The sequence below is a fragment of the Meles meles genome, chromosome 18 (assembly GCF_922984935.1).
Source record: "Meles meles chromosome 18, mMelMel3.1 paternal haplotype, whole genome shotgun sequence".
Classification (NCBI taxonomy): domain Eukaryota; kingdom Metazoa; phylum Chordata; class Mammalia; order Carnivora; family Mustelidae; genus Meles; species Meles meles.
In genome coordinates, this window is record NC_060083.1 from 43135458 (window position 1) to 43154221 (window position 18764).

At 41.2% G+C, this 18764-nt stretch overlaps 1 protein-coding gene and 1 long non-coding RNA gene across 2 annotated transcripts in view; one reads left to right on the top strand and one right to left on the bottom strand.

Annotated features, from left to right (window-relative positions):
- LOC123929504 overlaps positions 1–18764 on the top strand; it is a 68897-nt gene that overhangs the window by 15397 nt on the left and 34736 nt on the right. The gene's annotated exons all lie outside the window — the stretch shown is intronic.
- KRT23 (keratin 23) lies at positions 1000–18019 on the bottom strand. Its single transcript, XM_045985262.1, has 8 exons — positions 17600–18019; positions 9979–10061; positions 8652–8808; positions 7144–7305; positions 6934–7056; positions 3888–4108; positions 2838–2869; positions 1000–1359 (listed from the first exon to the last, which is right to left on the bottom strand). The coding sequence occupies exons 1-8, from the start codon at positions 17993–17995 to the stop codon at positions 1274–1276; spliced, it is 1260 nt and encodes a 419-aa protein (XP_045841218.1). The 5' UTR covers positions 17996–18019; the 3' UTR covers positions 1000–1273.

Genomic DNA, 18764 nt, shown 5'->3' on the forward strand with positions numbered 1-18764 from the left:
TGGGCATTAAGAATCAGAAACACTGATTAATTGCCTTAAAGGAAAGACCAATTCAGTTTTGACAGATGCCCAGTCAGAAAACATCAAAAGCAATCCTTTCCAAGAAAGTATTAAAACACAGAGACAAAAGACAAATGGGGCATTGCTAATGTGTTAGATGATAATGGAACTACATTACACCATTTTAAGTTTAATAACTGTTAATGGACTCGAGAGAGCTGGATCTAGACTAGCAACAATTCAGTAAGTGTTTGAGTAAATGCCTTTAATGTTCTGGGCCTCAATTTATTTGTCTGTAAAATGGGAGAGTTTGACTCGCCAGTGCTTGTGGTCCCTTAAATTGTGAACAACGTATAATTCTGTATACAGCATTCTGATGAGGCCTTAGCAGATATATGGATTTCTAGCTTCCTTTTCTCCAACATTCCTCCTCTGTCCCAGCCCTGGAACAGTGGCTCACACTGCTACAGTTTGAGAAAAATGCATCTTTTTGAGAGAGCAGAGGTGCATAGTCTCTGTGCTTCAGCCTCTACTCCACCTCAACATAATACTCAGGATCCTAATATTTGCATTATGGGTCTTAGACAAGTCACTTCCCCTTTTAGGGGCTTAGTGTCTGTTTGTAATAAGGGTCCCCCACCCGCCCGAGTTCCCTTTTCTAGCTTTACCTTTCTTTTAGGCCCTTCAGGTTATGTATGTATGTGAACTAGAATAATTTTTGCTCATCTCACATTCTCAGTGAAGATTTCCAGGCCTCCCCTCCTCTGTGTCTCCCCCCTTCCTGCTGGCAGAGGTCTGGAGAGCCTCATGACTGAAAGGTTGCATGGCTGCAAGGTAACAATTCTGCCCAGTGTTTGGCTGCTGTGGAACCGTTCAAAGCATTAAGGTCCCTTTCTTTCATGGACGGTGCCCTGAGAATCCCTTGCTAGGATGAGACAAATGACATGAATATGATGTGATATAAACAGAGACAAGATGCAGCTGGCATAGCATTTTATTGGCTACAAAACAGATATGTAGTGATGGCAATCTGAAGATTGTAGTAGGAAAGTAGAGCTTGAAAAAGCTCATGAACTCATAATTTGATTCAAAAAGTGCAGCAATATATTAAGATCATTATAGAATATCTGGTGAGATTGTTACAGAGGAAAAAAAAAAGCTTCTGAGTTTGATAACTCCAAGGATATATCTTAGGACTCACCCATTTGTGTCTGGGCAAGGATTTCCATTGGAGAAAAGTAGTTCTTACAATAGGCAGAAACTTTTATTGGCCTTAGGCACACTTTTGGATCTCATTCACTTGAGAAAGAATTATTCTTCCGTTGACACTCTCCTGTGTGATGGCCTTGATCTTTGGAGCTGAGGAAAAAAGCAATGAACAGGTCACTGCCATGCTTCTCCCACCATCTGAAATACTCATTTTTAGTTCCCTGCTCTCATTACCTGAAGCTTCTCTGTCCCTTCCAAAATGATCACTCAGCAATATGGTGGGCTTTGCTGGAGTAAAGAGATCTCACCAAGGAAGGTTTTCCTCCCACCCTCCAGGAAACGAGGGTGTGTGAATAGTGTTAACTTCTAGAGGCCAAGACCTGCATCCTAGGCTGGCTTGATACAGAATCTAGGCTCTGAGTATCTGCTCTTGAGGAGGTATTCCTCCTTATGGAGGCTTTGTTGCACTTGTATCATAGATTCTGTGAGCTAACAGAGAACTAAAATGCCATTCTAGGCACCTCATTTAAACGTCTAGAAAGCATGAAGGATGGGTGAGAAGCCAGGGATGTTTATCATGGTCACTGTTTTCGAAGTTTTATTTGAATATGTGTTTTGTCGACACACCAGGACACTGATTCAGACCAAAGGAAAGACTTGACGTTAAGAGAGATACAGGGAGAACTTCGTTAAAATCAAACTTTCTAACAGTAGATTGGGCCACTCCTTCAAGTAATGGGTTCCCTGTTCCTAGACATGTGTAAGGAGAGACTGGAGGACCATTTGTCGATATCTTATAGAGGGATAGCTGTTAGACAAGCCCTTGATGGTGCCTGAAACCCTGATTCTCTGAACCTCTAATGCCTTAGAACATTTTTTTTTTTTTTTTTTTTTTTTTTTTTTTTTTTTTTTTGCCTTAGAACATTTTTACCACAAACTAATCAGCAACGTGCCACTTGTCCCAGCCTGTGGTTTCTTAGAACTTTTCTGTGAGACCTTAAAGAAAATCTCAGAAAGTAGGGTTCCTAGGTCAAAGACATTGGGTGACACCGAGTTAACAAAGTGAAACTTTTGATGTCTCTTTGTCTTTCCTGTTCCTTTTCTTCCTCACAGTAGTGAGGTGGCTGGTCCATCTTTAACTTACTGAAATGCATGACTATTCATGAAGAGGATGGTAGAACCTAGTATTTCAACCATTTCTGGCCATGGGACACATCTTTTGTAATACACAAAGTCTTATGGAACACTAATGTTCAACAGAATGTAGTTTGGGAAATTATGTGAAATTGTTTTCTTGTAATCTCCTAGGAGTTTAGTAAACAGACTCTATAACTTCACAGAGATCTAATAGTATGAACGATCATTGCTATCTGCTTTACTGCTGGCAGAGAACTTGCATATATATTATTGAAGACAACACTGAGAGTGCACTTTGTTCTTTTTTATCTGCTTTAAGTTAATTAAAAATTCCTGGACATCTGCAAGTAAAATAAAAATCGAACACGGGATACTTGGGAGTACACTAAGGATTAGGAGTACTATAGAATGATGTGAGAACTATAGAATGAATAAACATGTTGATTCATTTTTAAAAAGTAGATTCCAACAATGAAAGAAATTTTTTTTACCTTCCACACTTGACTTTGATTTCTCCATTGTCCTATAAAAATGATAAGAGTCACAGCTCATTCCAGTGTTAGCAACAATCATAAAAACTCGTTAAGGTGAACTAACCTCCTTTGCCTGCTTGTAAATTCATAGCTCTTTAATAAGGATAATTGAGCTGTGTAGTCTCAAGGTCATGAGTTCATGGGAAACCCTTCCTGGATCCAGAAGGAAGTGAGTACCGCCTCCAACTGACCTTGGGGTCAAGGGAAGTCTGTCATACCATCTCCATTATTTCAGCTGGCTCCAGGCTTTGCCTCCACTGGGATCCTTTCCAGGATCTGGGTTTGAAGTCTGGAATCCCTGGGATTTTCAGACTGTTCAGGATTTGGTCTGATAGTCTTTTATTTATGTATTTTTATTTATTTTATTTTGTTTTTTAAAAGTTTATTTAAACAATCTCTACACCCAATGTGGGGTTTGAACTCATGACCCTGAGATTAAGAGCCACATGCTCTGCTGACTGAGCCAACCAGGTACCCCTATTTATGTATCTTTTAAAAGACTTTCTAACCCTTTCTCTTGGGTCATAGAATATATGTGCCCCTCCCCCCCTTTTCTTCCTGGACAAGTTGGTCAGAAATACCAGATTGAAGAATCTAGATTTCTCAATTTCTTAGGACTCTTTTCCTGCTGTCAGACTAAAATATTTCCTTCTGTTGTTGTTGTTGTTGTTGGTGGTGGTGGTGGTGGTGGTGTGTGTTTAGCCAAAATTGTGTGTATTCCCTGTGGGAAACACTATGGCCAAGCCTTCCTAGTTGTTTCTTTCTAGAGATTTTATTATATTAATTTTCACTATTGACCTCAAATCTTAGTGCTGTGGAAATAATAATTTATTAATTCATACTTGCTACTTAATGAAATATAACCTGATCTAAATGTCCAGAAGAAATTCAACATAAACCTTTCTTTCTCTAGAATGAGGATTGCTAACAAAACCCTGAGGTATATGAATGCACTCACAAAAACTTGATGCGCTTTCCATCTTCCTCCCCTGCTAGCCTTTGCCTTACCCCTCACTCTTTCCCTCCAGGAGCTGGTGGTAGGTGGCAATTTCCTTCTCTAGGTGGGTCTTGATGCCCAGGAGGATCTTGTATTCGTTGTGCTGACGCTCCAGGTCATGGCGGAGCTGCATCAGTTCTTCCTCATAGTGGGAGATGACCCGTTGCATGTCCTGGAGCTGGCAGGAGTACCGAGACTGGGTCTCTGATAACATGTTCTCTAAAGCAGATTTCTGAAAGAGGAAACGATGTTTCTTCTATTAATTGACTGATGGCTTGATTGCTTCAAAATGTGGGCTTGTTGAGTACTTACAATACACCAGCCACTCTGCTAGGTGTCTTGGTGGCTCCTGGGATGCAAAGGTGGGCAGCTGGCCGACTTACAGGTTTGGGGCTTGGGCAGTGATAAGTGGACCAGAGTCAGGACTTTTGAAGCCCATTTTCTGGGCATCTCTTTGTGTCGGGAGCTCTTGGCAACTTCGCTACATTCCTGCAGTGTTTATTGTGTATGCTACTCATTTGGGATTGGGTGTATACTGCCTTGCCCTGATCTGTTCCTCACCTCCTCATGCTTACATTTTGTCTGTACCCAGATGGAAAACTGCTGGGGGAAACAGTAACTGGACTGCTGTCTCTTTATATCTTCAGAGTAGGGTCTCAAGTAGGAGTGCCAGATAAAATAGCGCCTTGTTAAATTTGAATTTCAAATGAGCAACGAGTCATTTTTTAGTACAAGTATGTCCTAAAATTGCCTCAGTATTGCATGGGACATACTTATAGTAAAAAAAACCACAAAACCTTTGTTTTGTATCTGAAATTCAGATTTAACTGGATGGCATATATATATATATATATATATATATATATATATATATATATATTTTTTTTTTTTTTTGGATGGCCTATATTTTAATTTGGTCAATCTGGCAACCATCGTCCCAAGCAATACTTATTGATTATGGCAATGGTGACAACTTGTCCTTATTGAGGAAATACTAAAAGCTGCACAGTGAAGGTGCTGCACTAGGGTACAGAGAACTGAGTTCAAGTCCCTGTTCTGTTTGGATTTCCCACCTGCTTTTCTGGCACACATAATTTTAATTTTCAGGAGAAACTCGTAACTGTGCTGGGTACTCTCCCTTGATGATGGCTGCTGACTTTCAGGGGGCACTTCATTTTGCCTGGCCTGTGCTCATCACTCTCCTGTTCTCCCAGAGGGCTACTGCATTCCTTCTCCTCTACCCTCAGACACCCTTTTCCCTCCCCTTTTTCTAAGCCCATGGCCTTGCTTCCTATGTTATGGAGGAAATCAAAGCCATCAGGAGACAATTCCCACAAGCTCCCACCATTAATTCCACCCACATACGTGAACCTGGGTCCAGGTTCTTGTTTCTCTCCTGTTCCTGTGCATGAGCTGTCTGTGCTCCAGTCATTTTGGCAACTGCCTGCCTTCTTGCATCATTCATATTTTCCTCTCTACCAGATTCTTCCCAACGACTTTCAAATAGAATAATTTCTCCCACTTTAAAATTTTTCTCTCTTGAATCCATATCCACCTTCAGTTGTCATCCAGTTTCTCTGCTCTCCTTCACCTATAGCAAAGTTCCTCAAAGAGTTGTCCATACCTGCTGTTCCAAAGTCCTCTGGACCTCCCTCCAGGGGCCAAGATACACAGTCTGACTCCCATCATTACCCCAGGGACCTCCCCTTCCCTTCCCTCTTCTCATCTGTCTTCTCTTTGTATGCTCCCTACCGACACATTGGCTTCCCCGCTCTTCCTCCAACCCATCTGAAACACCCATGCCTCAGGGCTTTTGTGTTTGTTGTTCCCTCCCCCTGGAATCCCCTCTCTGTAGCCACATAATGAACTTCTTTACCACTTCTAGGTTTTTGCTCAACTGTCACCTCAACAGTAAAAACCTTTCCTGACCACCTTGTTTAAAATGCAGCTCTGCACTCCAGCATGCCTGACTTCCCCACTCCATGCTTCATTTCTTGGTAGCCCTTTTCTCCATCTCACATATATTTTGATGATCTGTCATCCACACTAGAATGTATATTCCCTTATTATAAAATCCTTAGTACTTAGAATAATGTCAGATAGTAGAATGCATGAAAATGAATGTAAATGTCTTACTGACCTCACAGGGTTGTTGTGAAGTACTGTATGTCCAAATGTTTTGAAAACTATAAAACACGGTAATTATTTCTGTGCTCATTATTATCACCTTGACAGTGTACATTTTAAATGTCTGTTCACTATCACTTATTCCTAAAGCATAACAGTAATTTACCAAGTGTACCTGGCAACAGAATGAACCAATTACTTCTCCTCAAGATCAAGGTCAGAGTAGCACTTGGAAATAATATTGATGAATGATTAGAAGATTCAGATAGGCTACAAAGGGAATCAAATCATAGATTTCATTTAATGAATTTTGAGTGCTTGTGACACTCATACAGAGCATTTTACTAAAAACCATGAAAAGTATAGAAATGACTTAGATATAAGAATTTATAATTTACTGGGTGATAAGACATCTACATGATGGACAGAGCAGTACTTTGGAGTCACCCCAGCCTGGATTTGCCACCAATTCATGTTGACACCAGAATTTTTTTGTATTGGGGCTTCAGGGGACAACCTGGTTGTAAGTGGGGAGAGCACTGGTAGAGATTATGAGGGCCTACTAGACCCTCACACCTTTCCCTAAACACCAGATGGCTTTGCCACTGGCCCCTTACTATCTGTGTGAGGTTGGCCAAATTTACTTAACTGTCTGAACCTTTGGTTTCCTCATCCCTAAAATGAGAACACGAAGACCTACCTGGAAAGGTTAAAGTGTGGTTTGGTGGCAGTTAACATGAACAGACTCCATGGCACACAATGTGGTACAATGTGGACACCTCAATAAATGAGAGCACTTATTATCTTTCTCACCATGAACAGTTTGGATGGAAAGTGGGAACTCCCAAGGGAGTTGGGGAGAGGAGCCCAGGAGAGAGGTCAAGAGAGGCTTCGTGGAGGAGATGGTACCTGACCCTAGCTCAGACTCACCCTGTTGCGCTGTGTCTGCAGGTCTATCTCCAGGGCCTGGAAAGTGCGCTTCAGCTCATGGATGTCACTTTGGCTGCTCTGCACAGCTGCTGGGCTGGCCACCTCCTGGGCCATGGTGGCTGACTAGGAGACCAAGCGAAGGACAGAGGCATTGGCATTGGGACCATGTGGCAATGGAACCTCTGGGAAGTTTGAACTCCTTTCCTTTACCTGCTCTTTATACCAAGCGTCCAGGTCTTGATGCTTCTTCTTTATTATATACTCATATTCCTGCCTCATATCCTCTAGGACCTTGATCAGATCTTCTCCTGGGGTTGTATCCACCTTCACACTGACCTTGAAGTCATTTGGTACATGATGTTCCTCCATTTCCTGTTTAATAACAGAAAGAAAATAAATTAGCTGTGATAATCAGAATGCCAGAGGTGTGTTGATTGGCAGCAGTTAACAGATCTTCTAAAAATTCAGGTTTTGTGGTGGTTATTCTTTTACTGGTATGGTTTGGTTTCTCAGTTATTTGTCAATGGCAAAACACTGTATTTTTTTTATTATAAGTTTATAAAGTAAAAAAAAATAGGACTAGATAGGTAACCAAATGACCTCTGTGATTACTGACTTAATCCCTCGTTGAAAATGTTTCACAAAGAATTATGCTTCCATAGCATGTAAGGTATTTTGGCACATGTTCATGGGTGAAGTGGTGGCACAATTCAATAGTTGAACATTTCAGCTTAGAGGCTAAAGTTTTTGGGGGGCGGTTCAGCAACTCAAAGCCAAAAGGTATAAAGACTTTTAATATCTTGTCAATGCATTATGACTCTGTAGGGCTGACACCCATAGGATGCCATGAAAATCAAGAGGGGTGCCTGGGTGGCTCAGTTGGTTAAGTGTCTACCTTTGGCTCAGGTCATGCTCCTGGGGTCCTGGGATTGAGCCACGAGTTGGGGTGGGGGTCCCCTTCTCAGCAGGGAGCCTACTTCTCCCTCTCCTTCCTCCTCATGCTCTCTCTCTCTGTCTCTGTCACTATCTTTGTTTCTCTCTCTCTCAAATAAATAAAACTTAAAAAAAAAAAGAAAATCAAGAAACCATAGGAAAAGTTTAATTAACAATCAATGTCTAAACAACTATTCAGAATTGAGGTTTTTTGATGTTCATAAGCAATTTTATTTGCCTAAAATGGGGATTGCTTTTCTCTTACTGCATCAGAGTCTCAGGGAATTTAGATGGTAACTTTTTCAAAGTCAGTTTGTGCTTTCAAAGTCAGTTAATGCTTATGGAAATTAAGATTCTTCTTCTTCTTCTTCTTCTTCTTTTGAAAGATTATTTTTGCTGCTAGTTTTATTTACCTTAGTGGCAAATTCTCTTTATTCTACTGTCTCCCAATTTGCTGCACATTGGGTCAATGAAGGAAGTTCAATCTCATGCATTTATTCTTGCAGTATCATATTAATAAACAAGTCTAGGGTAAACATTGTATATTAACAAAATTGTTGACTGATTCATCATTAATTTTGATCATATTTTGGCTGTTGGATTTGACACTTAATAGATAACCTTGAAGATGGAAAAATTAGATGTTTATATGGTTCCTTATAATTACTTAGGTTGAAGGAAACTAAGGCTGACATTTAGATGGTGGTTTCTTCTGGGCTATTGAATCATCTGAAGGTACAGATTAAGAGCTGTGCTGGTTACCAGGAGCTCCTGGGGAGTCCTACCTGCTCATGTCGCTTCTTCATAAGGATGAGCTCTTTCCTCATCCCCTCAACCTCCTGTTCCAGATCTGTTGTGACAATGGTCAGATCATCTAAGGTCTTTCGGAGACCTTCAACTTCAATTTCCAGATCTTTCTTGAAGGAGTGTTCATTTTCATACCTTTGGTTGGAAGGAAGAGAAGAATACACCTGTTGTTGGAAGGCCATAGCTTTGTAAGCATTCACCTTAGTTTAGAGGTGAATTTTGTACTTTTTAGGCTTACTAGGAGCAAATGAACACATCATAAATCCCTCATATGTCTGTTTCATGCAGGTTTTTCTGATGGTGACTCAATGTTGTTTTTGTTTTTAATTAGAGAGGACTGTTTACTAATCAACAGTCATATGCCCATTGCTTAGACTTACTGTTAAAATTTTGCTTTGTATTTTAAACTAAATTATAGACATTATAACATTTCCCCCCTAAATACTTAGGGATACATCGTTAAAAAAAAAAAGAATTTTTGTTAAGAGTGAAGCAAGATGGGGGCACCTGGGTGGTTCAGTTGGTTAAGCATCTGACTCTTGGTTTTGGCTTGGGTCATGATCTCAGGGTCCTGAGACCAACCCCATGTTGGTCTCTGTGCTCACTGTGGAGTCTACTTAGGATTCTTACTTTTCCTCTCCCTCTGAATTTCTCTGCCACATGCTCTCTCTCTCTCAAATAAGTAAATAAATCTTAAAAAAAAAAAAAAGAAGCAAAATGTTAACAGCTGTTAAATCTAAGTGATGGACATACTTTTAACTATGGAGAACAAACTGATGGTTACCTGAGAGGAAATGGGTAGGGGGATGGGGGAAAGAGGTGATGGGAATTAAGGAGTGTACTTGTGATGAGCATTGGGTGATGTATGCAAGTGCTGAATCACTATATTGTACACCTGAAAGGTGTAGCAACACATAAATAATAACACTGTATGTTAACTATACTGGAATTAAAATAAAATAGGAAAAAAATAAAAACAAGAGTTTTCTAAATAAGCATAATAACATTATCACCCCCAAAGAGCTGATAATAACTCTTTAAAATCATCTAATGCTTGGTTCATATTCAAATTTCCCCATGCTATAAGGTGTATTTGTATTTTATATCTAGTTTGTTTAAAGCAGGGTCCAGTCAAGTATGTGTTCATGTTATGCTTTTTGATTATATTTTTGAAAGATATTACATGTGGCTAATGGTGAAATAAGTTTTCCTTTAGCAAAATAAAAACAAGAGGAGCTCCCAAAACAAAGCAAAAGAAAAACAGCAAATGAAAACTGTCCACAATAGGGTCAGGAAGCAACTTACTTGAGGCCAAAGTCATCCACCGCCATCTTGGCATTGTCAATGAGAAGAATGATCTGAGCATTGGTCATCTTACCATCCATGATCTGTAAAACACACATCAAGAGTCATTTAAGTCAGACATACTCCCATGGGAGAACTGCATTTCCAAAGACTATATTTCCTGGGTATGTGACTTGTTAGCATAGATGACTTCTTTTCTGGCAGTGGAACAACAAATAATCAAATCAGTAAATGCCGAGCACTTACTATGTACAAAGCATCAGAATGGTTTTTAAAGTAAGAACGTGGTCTGCAGCCACTTCACTGTCTTTCTTCACACTCAGTTTGACAGGACAGGATTGATGGTGATGCTGAAAGAATGACATTGGAAGAGGAAAGAGAATCATCGTTCAAAGGGCCTCCTGGCTTTCTAGTGCTGCGAACGTATCTTACTGTTTTGTTTCAGCTCACCCACGTCTGATGATGTTACAAGAGTTTTAAGTTCTAGTCGTATTTTTATTGTGACTATTAGTTTGGCTCCCTTCAAATGCAATAGTTATTTTAGATGAACATAATTCTTCCTTGTGGTAGCATTCATGTTTCTGATCAGTGATACTGAGCAAAGTATCAAAATATCCCAATGTTTATAGCAGCAATGGCCACAGTCACCAAACTGTGGAAAGAACCAAGATGCCCTTCAACGAACGAATGGATAAGGAAGATGTGGTCCATATACACTATGGAGTATTATACCTCCATCAGAAAGGATGAATACCCAACTTTTAAAGCAATGTGGACGGGACTGGAAGAGATTATGCTGAGTGAAATAAGTCAAGCAGAGAGAGTCAATTATACGGTTTCACTTATTTGTGGAGCGTAACAAAGAACATGGAGGACATAGGGAGATGGAGAGGAGAAGGGAGTTGAGGGAAATTGGAAGGGGAGGTGAACCATGAGAGACTATGGACTCTGAAAAAGAACCTGAGGGTTTTGAAGGGGCAGGGGGTGGGAGGTTGGGGGAACCAGGTGGGTGGGTATTAGGAAGGGCACGTATTGCATGGAGCACTGGGTGTGGTGCAAAAACAATGAATACTGTTACGCTGAAAAGAAATTAAAAAAAATATATCACTGATACTAGTTCGTCAAACTGATTTTAAATGAATTTTATAAGAGTCATCACGTGCCATAATTATTTTTTGTCCATAGTGACTATAACCATTCACATAACTTGTAGGTATGTGTAAGTGTTTGTAAATTATTCCATGATGAGAATGCCCTAATTGTGGCTTGTTGAAATATTAACCGAAGTAACTTTTTGGCAGCTTAGTAAACTTTAACTCTGATAAAGCCTCTGGTTAAGACTTTTACTAGATGTTTATGTGTTTGTTTTTTTTTTCTTTTTAAGATTTTATTTATTTAACAGAGAGAGAGAGAGATCACAAGTAGGCAGAGAGGCAGGCAGAGAGAGAGGAGGAAGCAGGCTCCCTGGGGGGCAGAGAGCCGAATGCGGGGCTCGATCCCAGGACCCTGAGATCATGACCCGAGCTGAAGGCAGCGGCTTAATCCACTGAGCCACCCAGGCGCCCCTGTTTATGTGTTTTTTAACCTTAACATGAAAACTACTATTGAAAGTTTCTACTTGAGCAGTTGTGTTTACATACATGATTTGTTAATTCTTCTAGGTAGTTGTAACCAGAGTAGTGTTCATTTGTTATATGTCCCTGTCTTCAGGAAAATTAGATGGAAGATGTCTCAACATCAAAAGTATAATACTACTTACTTTTGTGCCAAGTATTGTGCTGAACCAGGAACTGGGGATTTTTCTTCTTTACTTCCTGTTATTGACCATTGACATGAACTTGGGTCAGTCACCCTATTTCCTGGGTTTTGATTCATCATCTGTTAAGTAAGGAGTTTGTAGTAGAAACTACTAGAGGTCCTAGCTCTAAACTTCATGATTTAGCTGGAGGCAGAGAATCCTGTGACACTGCCATCACGTTTGAACAGATAATTCCTTTATTTGGAAAGGATTTCCTTAGCGCAAATTTATAGCTCAATACAAAGGCACCGTTTCAAGATCTGCTCCCATTCAAAGCTTCCCTGATTACTTGGAATCTGGTATCATGAATGCACAATAGCAGGACTCAGAGGTGGTAGTAACTCTGGGTCTGGAACCCAAAAGGCAGAGCCTGGGGTCCTGCTGTTGCGCCTATTAGCTGAGTGAGCTTGTTGAGTCTCAGTTTCTTCATCCATAAAATGGCAACAGTAATAATAATAGTAGCCACTTCATCAGAGAGTTACAAGAATTATATTAGAAGAGGTTAAACACAATAACATTGTAACATACTTAGCATATTCTGGGCACACTGCAGACACTCAGAAGAATTGGTTGAAACTATATTAATTTAGAAAACTGTAGAGTGCTTAATTTTCTTTTTAAAGATTTTATTTATTTATTTGACAGACAGAGATCACAAGTAGGCAGAGAGGCAGGCAGAGAGAGAGAGGAAGGGAAGCAGGCTCCCGGCTGAGCAGAGAGCCCAATGCGGAACTTGATCCTAGGACCCCGGAATCACGACCTGAGCCAAAGGCAGAGGCTTTAACCCACTGAGCCACCCAGGTGCCCCCTTAATTTTCTCTTATAAAAGAACTTTTGAGAAGACATACAGATGGCCAAAAGACACATGAAAAGATGCTCAGCATCACTCATCATCTGGGAACTGCAAATGAAAATCACAATAAGGTAACACCTCACACCAGTCAGAATTGGCTAGTAGCAAAATGATAAGATATAATAAGTGTTGGAGACGATATGGGGAAGAGGGAACCCTTATACGTTGTTGGTGGGAATGTAAATTGGTATAGCCACTGTGGAAAAACAGTATGGAGGCTTCTCAAAAAATTAGAAATAGAACTGCCAAATGACCCAATAATTCCACTTCTGGGTATTTACATGAAGAAAGAACCTCACCAGTTTGAAAGCATGTATGCACCCCTGTGTTCACTGCAGTGTTATTGATAGGAGCCAAGATAGGGAACCAACTTAAGTGTCCATCAATAGATGAATGGATACAAAAGATGTGAGAGATATATATGTATACACACATACATACATACACGTATAATGGAATACTACTACCAAGCCATAAAAAAAAAAAGATTCTACCATTTGCAACCACATGGATGGACCTAGGGGGTATATACTGGTTGAAATAAGTCAGAAAAATACCACAGAAACAAGAAATAAGTCAGAAAGACAAATACTATATGATTTCACTTATATGTGGAATCCCCAAAACAAAATAAATGGACCAACAAACAGACAGAAATGAACTCATAAATGCAAGGAACAAACTGGTGGTTGCCAGAGGATGAGGGGAGGGAAGTGGGTGAAATAGGAAAATGGGATCAAGAGATGCAAACTTCCAGTTACAAAATAAATGAGGCATGGGAATAAAAAGTACAGTGGGGGGTGGAAGGTTGGGGGAGCCAGGTGGTGGGTATTATGGAGGGCACATATTGCATGGGGAGCACTGGGTGTGGTGCATAAACAATGAATTCTGTTATGCCGAAAATAAATAAATAAAAATAAATAAATAAATAAAAGTACAGTGTAGGGAATATAGTGAAAAAAAAAAAGGAAGGAAAAAAGTCAGCACTTTTGTCATTAGAGCCAATGTCTGTACTGGATAAAGCCCAGATTCTGTATGTTGAGAGATATCCTCAAACTTCTGCTCTTCATGGTGGGAGATAACCAGGCTGCTGCCCTGCTCGACCCCTTTCTTCCTTTGGTGGATTCAAAAGGTACTATGACTACTTCCTTTGCTCTAAAAAAGGATTCTGTGGATATTTCCTTGTCTCCCCACTGCAGTGCTGCTTAGGGACTTTCATACCAATGCTTTTCCCTTCCAGGCTCTTTATTCGTTCCATTATCTAAGCAGCTCCATCCTCGAAAGCCTGGGGACCCTGTGCGCTGAGGTTTTGACTGACATCCAGAGAAACCAAACAGTATTCCCTCTGTGGAATCAGAAAAATAAAAAGTACAATCTGTGGGCCTATTTGGCTTTTCTGAGTTAAATTGGTAGTTTATCTGTTGTAAAACCCACATCAAGAATCTGATGCTGGGGTGCCTGGGTACCTCAGTGGTTAAGTGTCTGCCTTCGGGTCAGGTTATGATCCTAGGACCCTGGGATCCTAACCCTGCTCTGCGGGGAGCCTGCTTCTCCTTCTCCTACTCTCTCTGGCATGTTCCCTCTCTCATGCTCTCTCTCTCTGTCAAATAAATAAGTAAAATCTTAAAAAAAAAATGAATCTGATTCTCCCAGTCAGCATTCTTCTCAGAGTACATGAATGGTGAGTTCTGAAAAGCATTTGATACAGAGCACATTTAAAAAACCAAAATTATTTCCCCTGTTCAGGCTTACTTGATGCAATATTATGATACAGCCACTCTTTCTGAGACATCCTTCACAGTAATGAATGGATGATGAGGATGGGTTGAGAAATAATTTGTGAAGCATAGGTTTTGCATTGTGTGTTGTAATTAATCACCTGGATTCTCCCTCAAGGCTCTGAGTTCATTCTTTTAAAACACTTGGGTTGGTGTATTGTATAGCATTGGTGCTCCAGGGTGTGTAATCTTGTTCCAGGAAGAAGAAAATAGAATTTTTAATCATAAACCACAGTGCCAAAATATGGTACTATTGAGAACCATTCTAAAATACACATATCCTTATGACTAAGTCCAACTCGGTGTTTCAAAAGGATTGGATTAATTTTGAACTCATTTTCTTACAGACTTTTGGTGTAACACTTAAGATCCCTACAGTGGGGTTGGAAGAACACTATATCTACTGATAGCCTTTCGTCGAGGGCTGGGAAGGGGTCAGCCCCTGCTTGTTGTGGGTTGTTGTACTTTTGAGTCTCTGTTTTCTTGCCTGTGAGTGGGGGAGGTCAGGACAGATAGTACAACCTCAACTTCAAAGAACTGTTTTCTTCAAACATGAAAAAAATACAACTAAAATAAGTAATCCAGAAACCAGTGGAATTCAAACCTGAACTTGATATATAGCCCAGAATTTAAAGTCAGAACCCGGAATCCCAGGCTTGGAGAGTGGGCAAACCACCCACTGCTTGGCACTGCCCCGGCTCACTTTACTCAGTTCTGTTCCAAAGAATTGGGGCAACCGCTCAGTCTCAGTCTCCTCATCTATACATTTGGGGTAAGAATACTTGCTTCGCAAAATGAGATAATGTGTATGAAATGTGTGTCATGTGATTAGCAATGCAACTGTAATGCAGTATTTCTACCACAAGCATACCATTTTTGTAGGACGTAGGCTAGTGAGCACCATGCTGTGTGGAAATTGTGAGGCCTTTAGAAACCGATCTGAGGGGGCGCCTGGGTGGCTCAGTGGGTTAAGCCGCTGCCTTCGGCTCGGGTCATGATCTCGGGGTCCTGGGATAGAGTCCCACATCGGGCTCTCTGCTCACCAGGGAGCCTGCTTCCCTCTCTCTCTCTCTCTCTGCCTGCCTCTCTATCTACTTGTGATCTCTCTCTGTCAAATAAATAAATAAAATCTTAAAAAAAAAAAAAAAAAGAAACCGATCTGAGTTAGAATCCCATGTCCGCCTCTTGCTGGTGGCTTTTGGTGACTACCTCACCTCTCTGAGCTTCTGTCTCTTTACAGAGTCATTGTAAGAATTGAATCAGGTAACATCGAATGTTTCCATCAGCACAGAAAGCTTTCGAATGGTACTACTAATGTGTATTAAAAAATCCACCATGAAGGTTGGCATACAATAAGGCCTCAATAAATGTTTTCCTCCCTCTTCCCTTTTTTCTGCTGTCAGTTAGTGAATTGTTTGACCAGGTCTGACCTCATGTTTCTTTCGGGAGTTAGGTTTTCAGCTGTCCTTTTGCAAAAAACTTCTATTCTCTCCATTCTAACACAAAAGCAACTTTATTAATGAAAAAATATGATGTGGTTTGTTGAGTCACCTTGTTTTTTTCATAAAGACAACCATGTACTATATGGTTAGGGTAATTATGCAGTCAGTTATTAGGTTGATTATTCAATAATTAGGGTTCATTATGAGGACAGATTTATATTATCTTGATTGGTCTTTCCTACATTCAAGCAAGGACGACTGAGGGTTGAGAAATCATACTGTATAAATATTGGAAACCTGTGATGCCCTTTCGAGGATGGGTAAAATCGTGATCTTACAGGGGATTTTCTGGGACCACTTTACATAAGAGGGAAGCTATATAGCTTTAAAAAATAATTTATGAGCCGATTGGATTCCCTCCACTTCTTTTTTTTTTCTGTTATTCTGGAATCATCTACCTTTATTCTAGAAGTAATCTGAAGTTAAAAAATCTTATTAGTTCACTCGACACTATCTTTAATTCTAGGTATAATCCGGCCAGTTAATGCTTTTGCTGCTAATCATACTGTAAAGCAAACTGTGTTGAACTCACTCTTGGTAGTTTATTGTTAAATTAATTGCATTCGTGGATTATGTGGGCTTTCTCTCCATCTTCTTTTTTCTGGGTGAGGGGGAATGGTATGAATGGGGAGGCTCAGTCCTCGTTCAGTAGTAGTTGAAGGAAGGGGAAATAAAAAGTGAAACCTAAGTCAATTTTGCCCCCTATGAAAACTGTCCTTCAGGGTCCATGGAGGCAGTAAGTGAAAGTGAGTTTTAAAACCTGAACTTGGGGTGCCTAGGTGGCTCAGGTGGTGAAGCGTCGGCCTCTGGCTCATGTCATGATGCCAGGGTCCGGGGATCCAGCCCCGTGTCAGGCTCCCTGCTCAATGGGGAGTCTGTTTCTCTCTCTCCCTTTGCCCCGCCCCCCATCCTTTTGCTCCCTTCCCTCTGTCTCTCTCTCTCCCTCAAATAAAATCTTCCCTCCACTTCTAACCAATGTTGTGAGATGTTCCAGAAGGTATAAGCTCAGCTTTTTTTTTTTTTTTAAATTGTTTGGTTGAAAATTTTTTTTGTTTAAAAGAAGTCTCTATAACCCATCCCAACTCCAAGATTCCAAAAATTGTGCTCATTTCACTATTTTTTTTCTAGCAATATGCCTTTTTAGAACTGGGAGCAGCAGAACTTAGAACTTCTAGCAGCCCTCAAGAGGAAATACCCAGGAATGTCAGAATGATGTATCTGTTAGTGGAGTGACAGCCTTTAGGTACGATCTCCAGAATCGTGAACTCGGCCTTTCTATCTGTGGGTAATCATGCTGTTGCCAGGACTTTTGAGATGGAGCAGAACTGAAGTAATGAGAAAAGCAAACGCTCTCTTGTGCTTCTTGTGCCCTGAGCGTGAGGGATGAATATCGGCCCTTATTGTTACGGTAACATTCCTGTATCACAAGTGACACCAGACAGCACCTGGTTGCCTTACGTTTTTTGGATTTTCCATAAAATTTATGTATAGAGGACGAAATACACAAAACAGGCTTTCCCACGTCCAAAAGGTATAACAACAAGAAAATATCCTCAAATACCTTTGTTTACAATTACTTTCAGTTCTTTTGCCATTTTTCCCGGAAATTGTCTTTTGTACTGATTTCTCCTCCCATGGCTGTCTGGAAATGCAGCCCCCTCTTGAGTTCCAGGGTCACCCATGATCTTACCTGCTCCTGCAGGTGGCTGATGTTTTCCTCATACTTGGAGTAATTTTGCTTACTGCCAGGATCTCTCTGCTCATGCCACTTCAGGATGCGATGTTCGAGCTTCTCGTTGGCCTCCTCCAGGGCGCGCACCTTGTCCAGGTAGGAAGCCAGGCGGTCGTTGAGGTTCTGCATCACCTCCTTCCCACTTGCAGCAGGGAGAGAATTGCCTCTTCTAGATCCCCAAGGGCCTCCAGGAGGCAGGCAGCTTGGTGAGCTGAAGGAAAGGGAGATGCGGACACCTCCGGCGCCCCCATGGACACTGGGAGCCCGAGTGAAGCTCCCCAGCTGGCCCCAGCTGCGTCCCGTGCCACAGAGGGAGCCAGAGGGGGTCTGGCTGAAGCTGTGGCTGGAGTTCATGGTCCCATCTGTGTTTGGTGCAGGGCTGGGCTCTGCTCCGCTCCCTGGCCCTGCAGAACTGAGCCGCCCCAAACTGCCCTGGATGGTTTTATGCGCTTCATTGTGGGAGTTCCCTTCCCTGACAACTGCACCAACAAGATCGTATCATTGTGCAACAGGTGTTTCCTCTTGGTCAATCCCAAAGTGCCCTTGGGCCTTCACACACACTGTTGTTGTTTAGAGCCACATCAATACACCAGTTTGCTTCTCCCTTCTTGTTGTAACCGGGAGGTGCGGTCCACCACATGAGGTGGGTATTAGTCTCAGGTGTCTTTCTAATCTTTCTGTGGGATTTTTCCTTTGACCATTATCTGAAGAGGATCAGACTGAAGTTGACAAAAAGGCTATTTGGTGTGGTACAGATTTCCTTTTAAAAAGTAGACCTTAAGCACACAGACACACACACACACGCCTTCCCCAGCCCCAAACACACCTTAGCTCTAAAGTGAGGGTGGGAGAGACTCCCAAGGGAAGAGCCAGATCAGAATCTCAGGTTCTAGGATAAAAATACTCATGCTGAGGAGATGGAGAATGTTCTGAACATCTGATGCCTTTGTGGCAGTTACTGTTTGATGGAAAGTAATTTCAAAGGATCGTTCTTAAGAACAAACCCTCAATTATAATTAATTAATGAATGACCGAGCCTTCCACTTCCAGGGTGCCTTTCATCCCCAGCACACCTCAAAACCAAACAACCCAGCCTGCACCAGGACTTCCTTGGCCCCTGGCA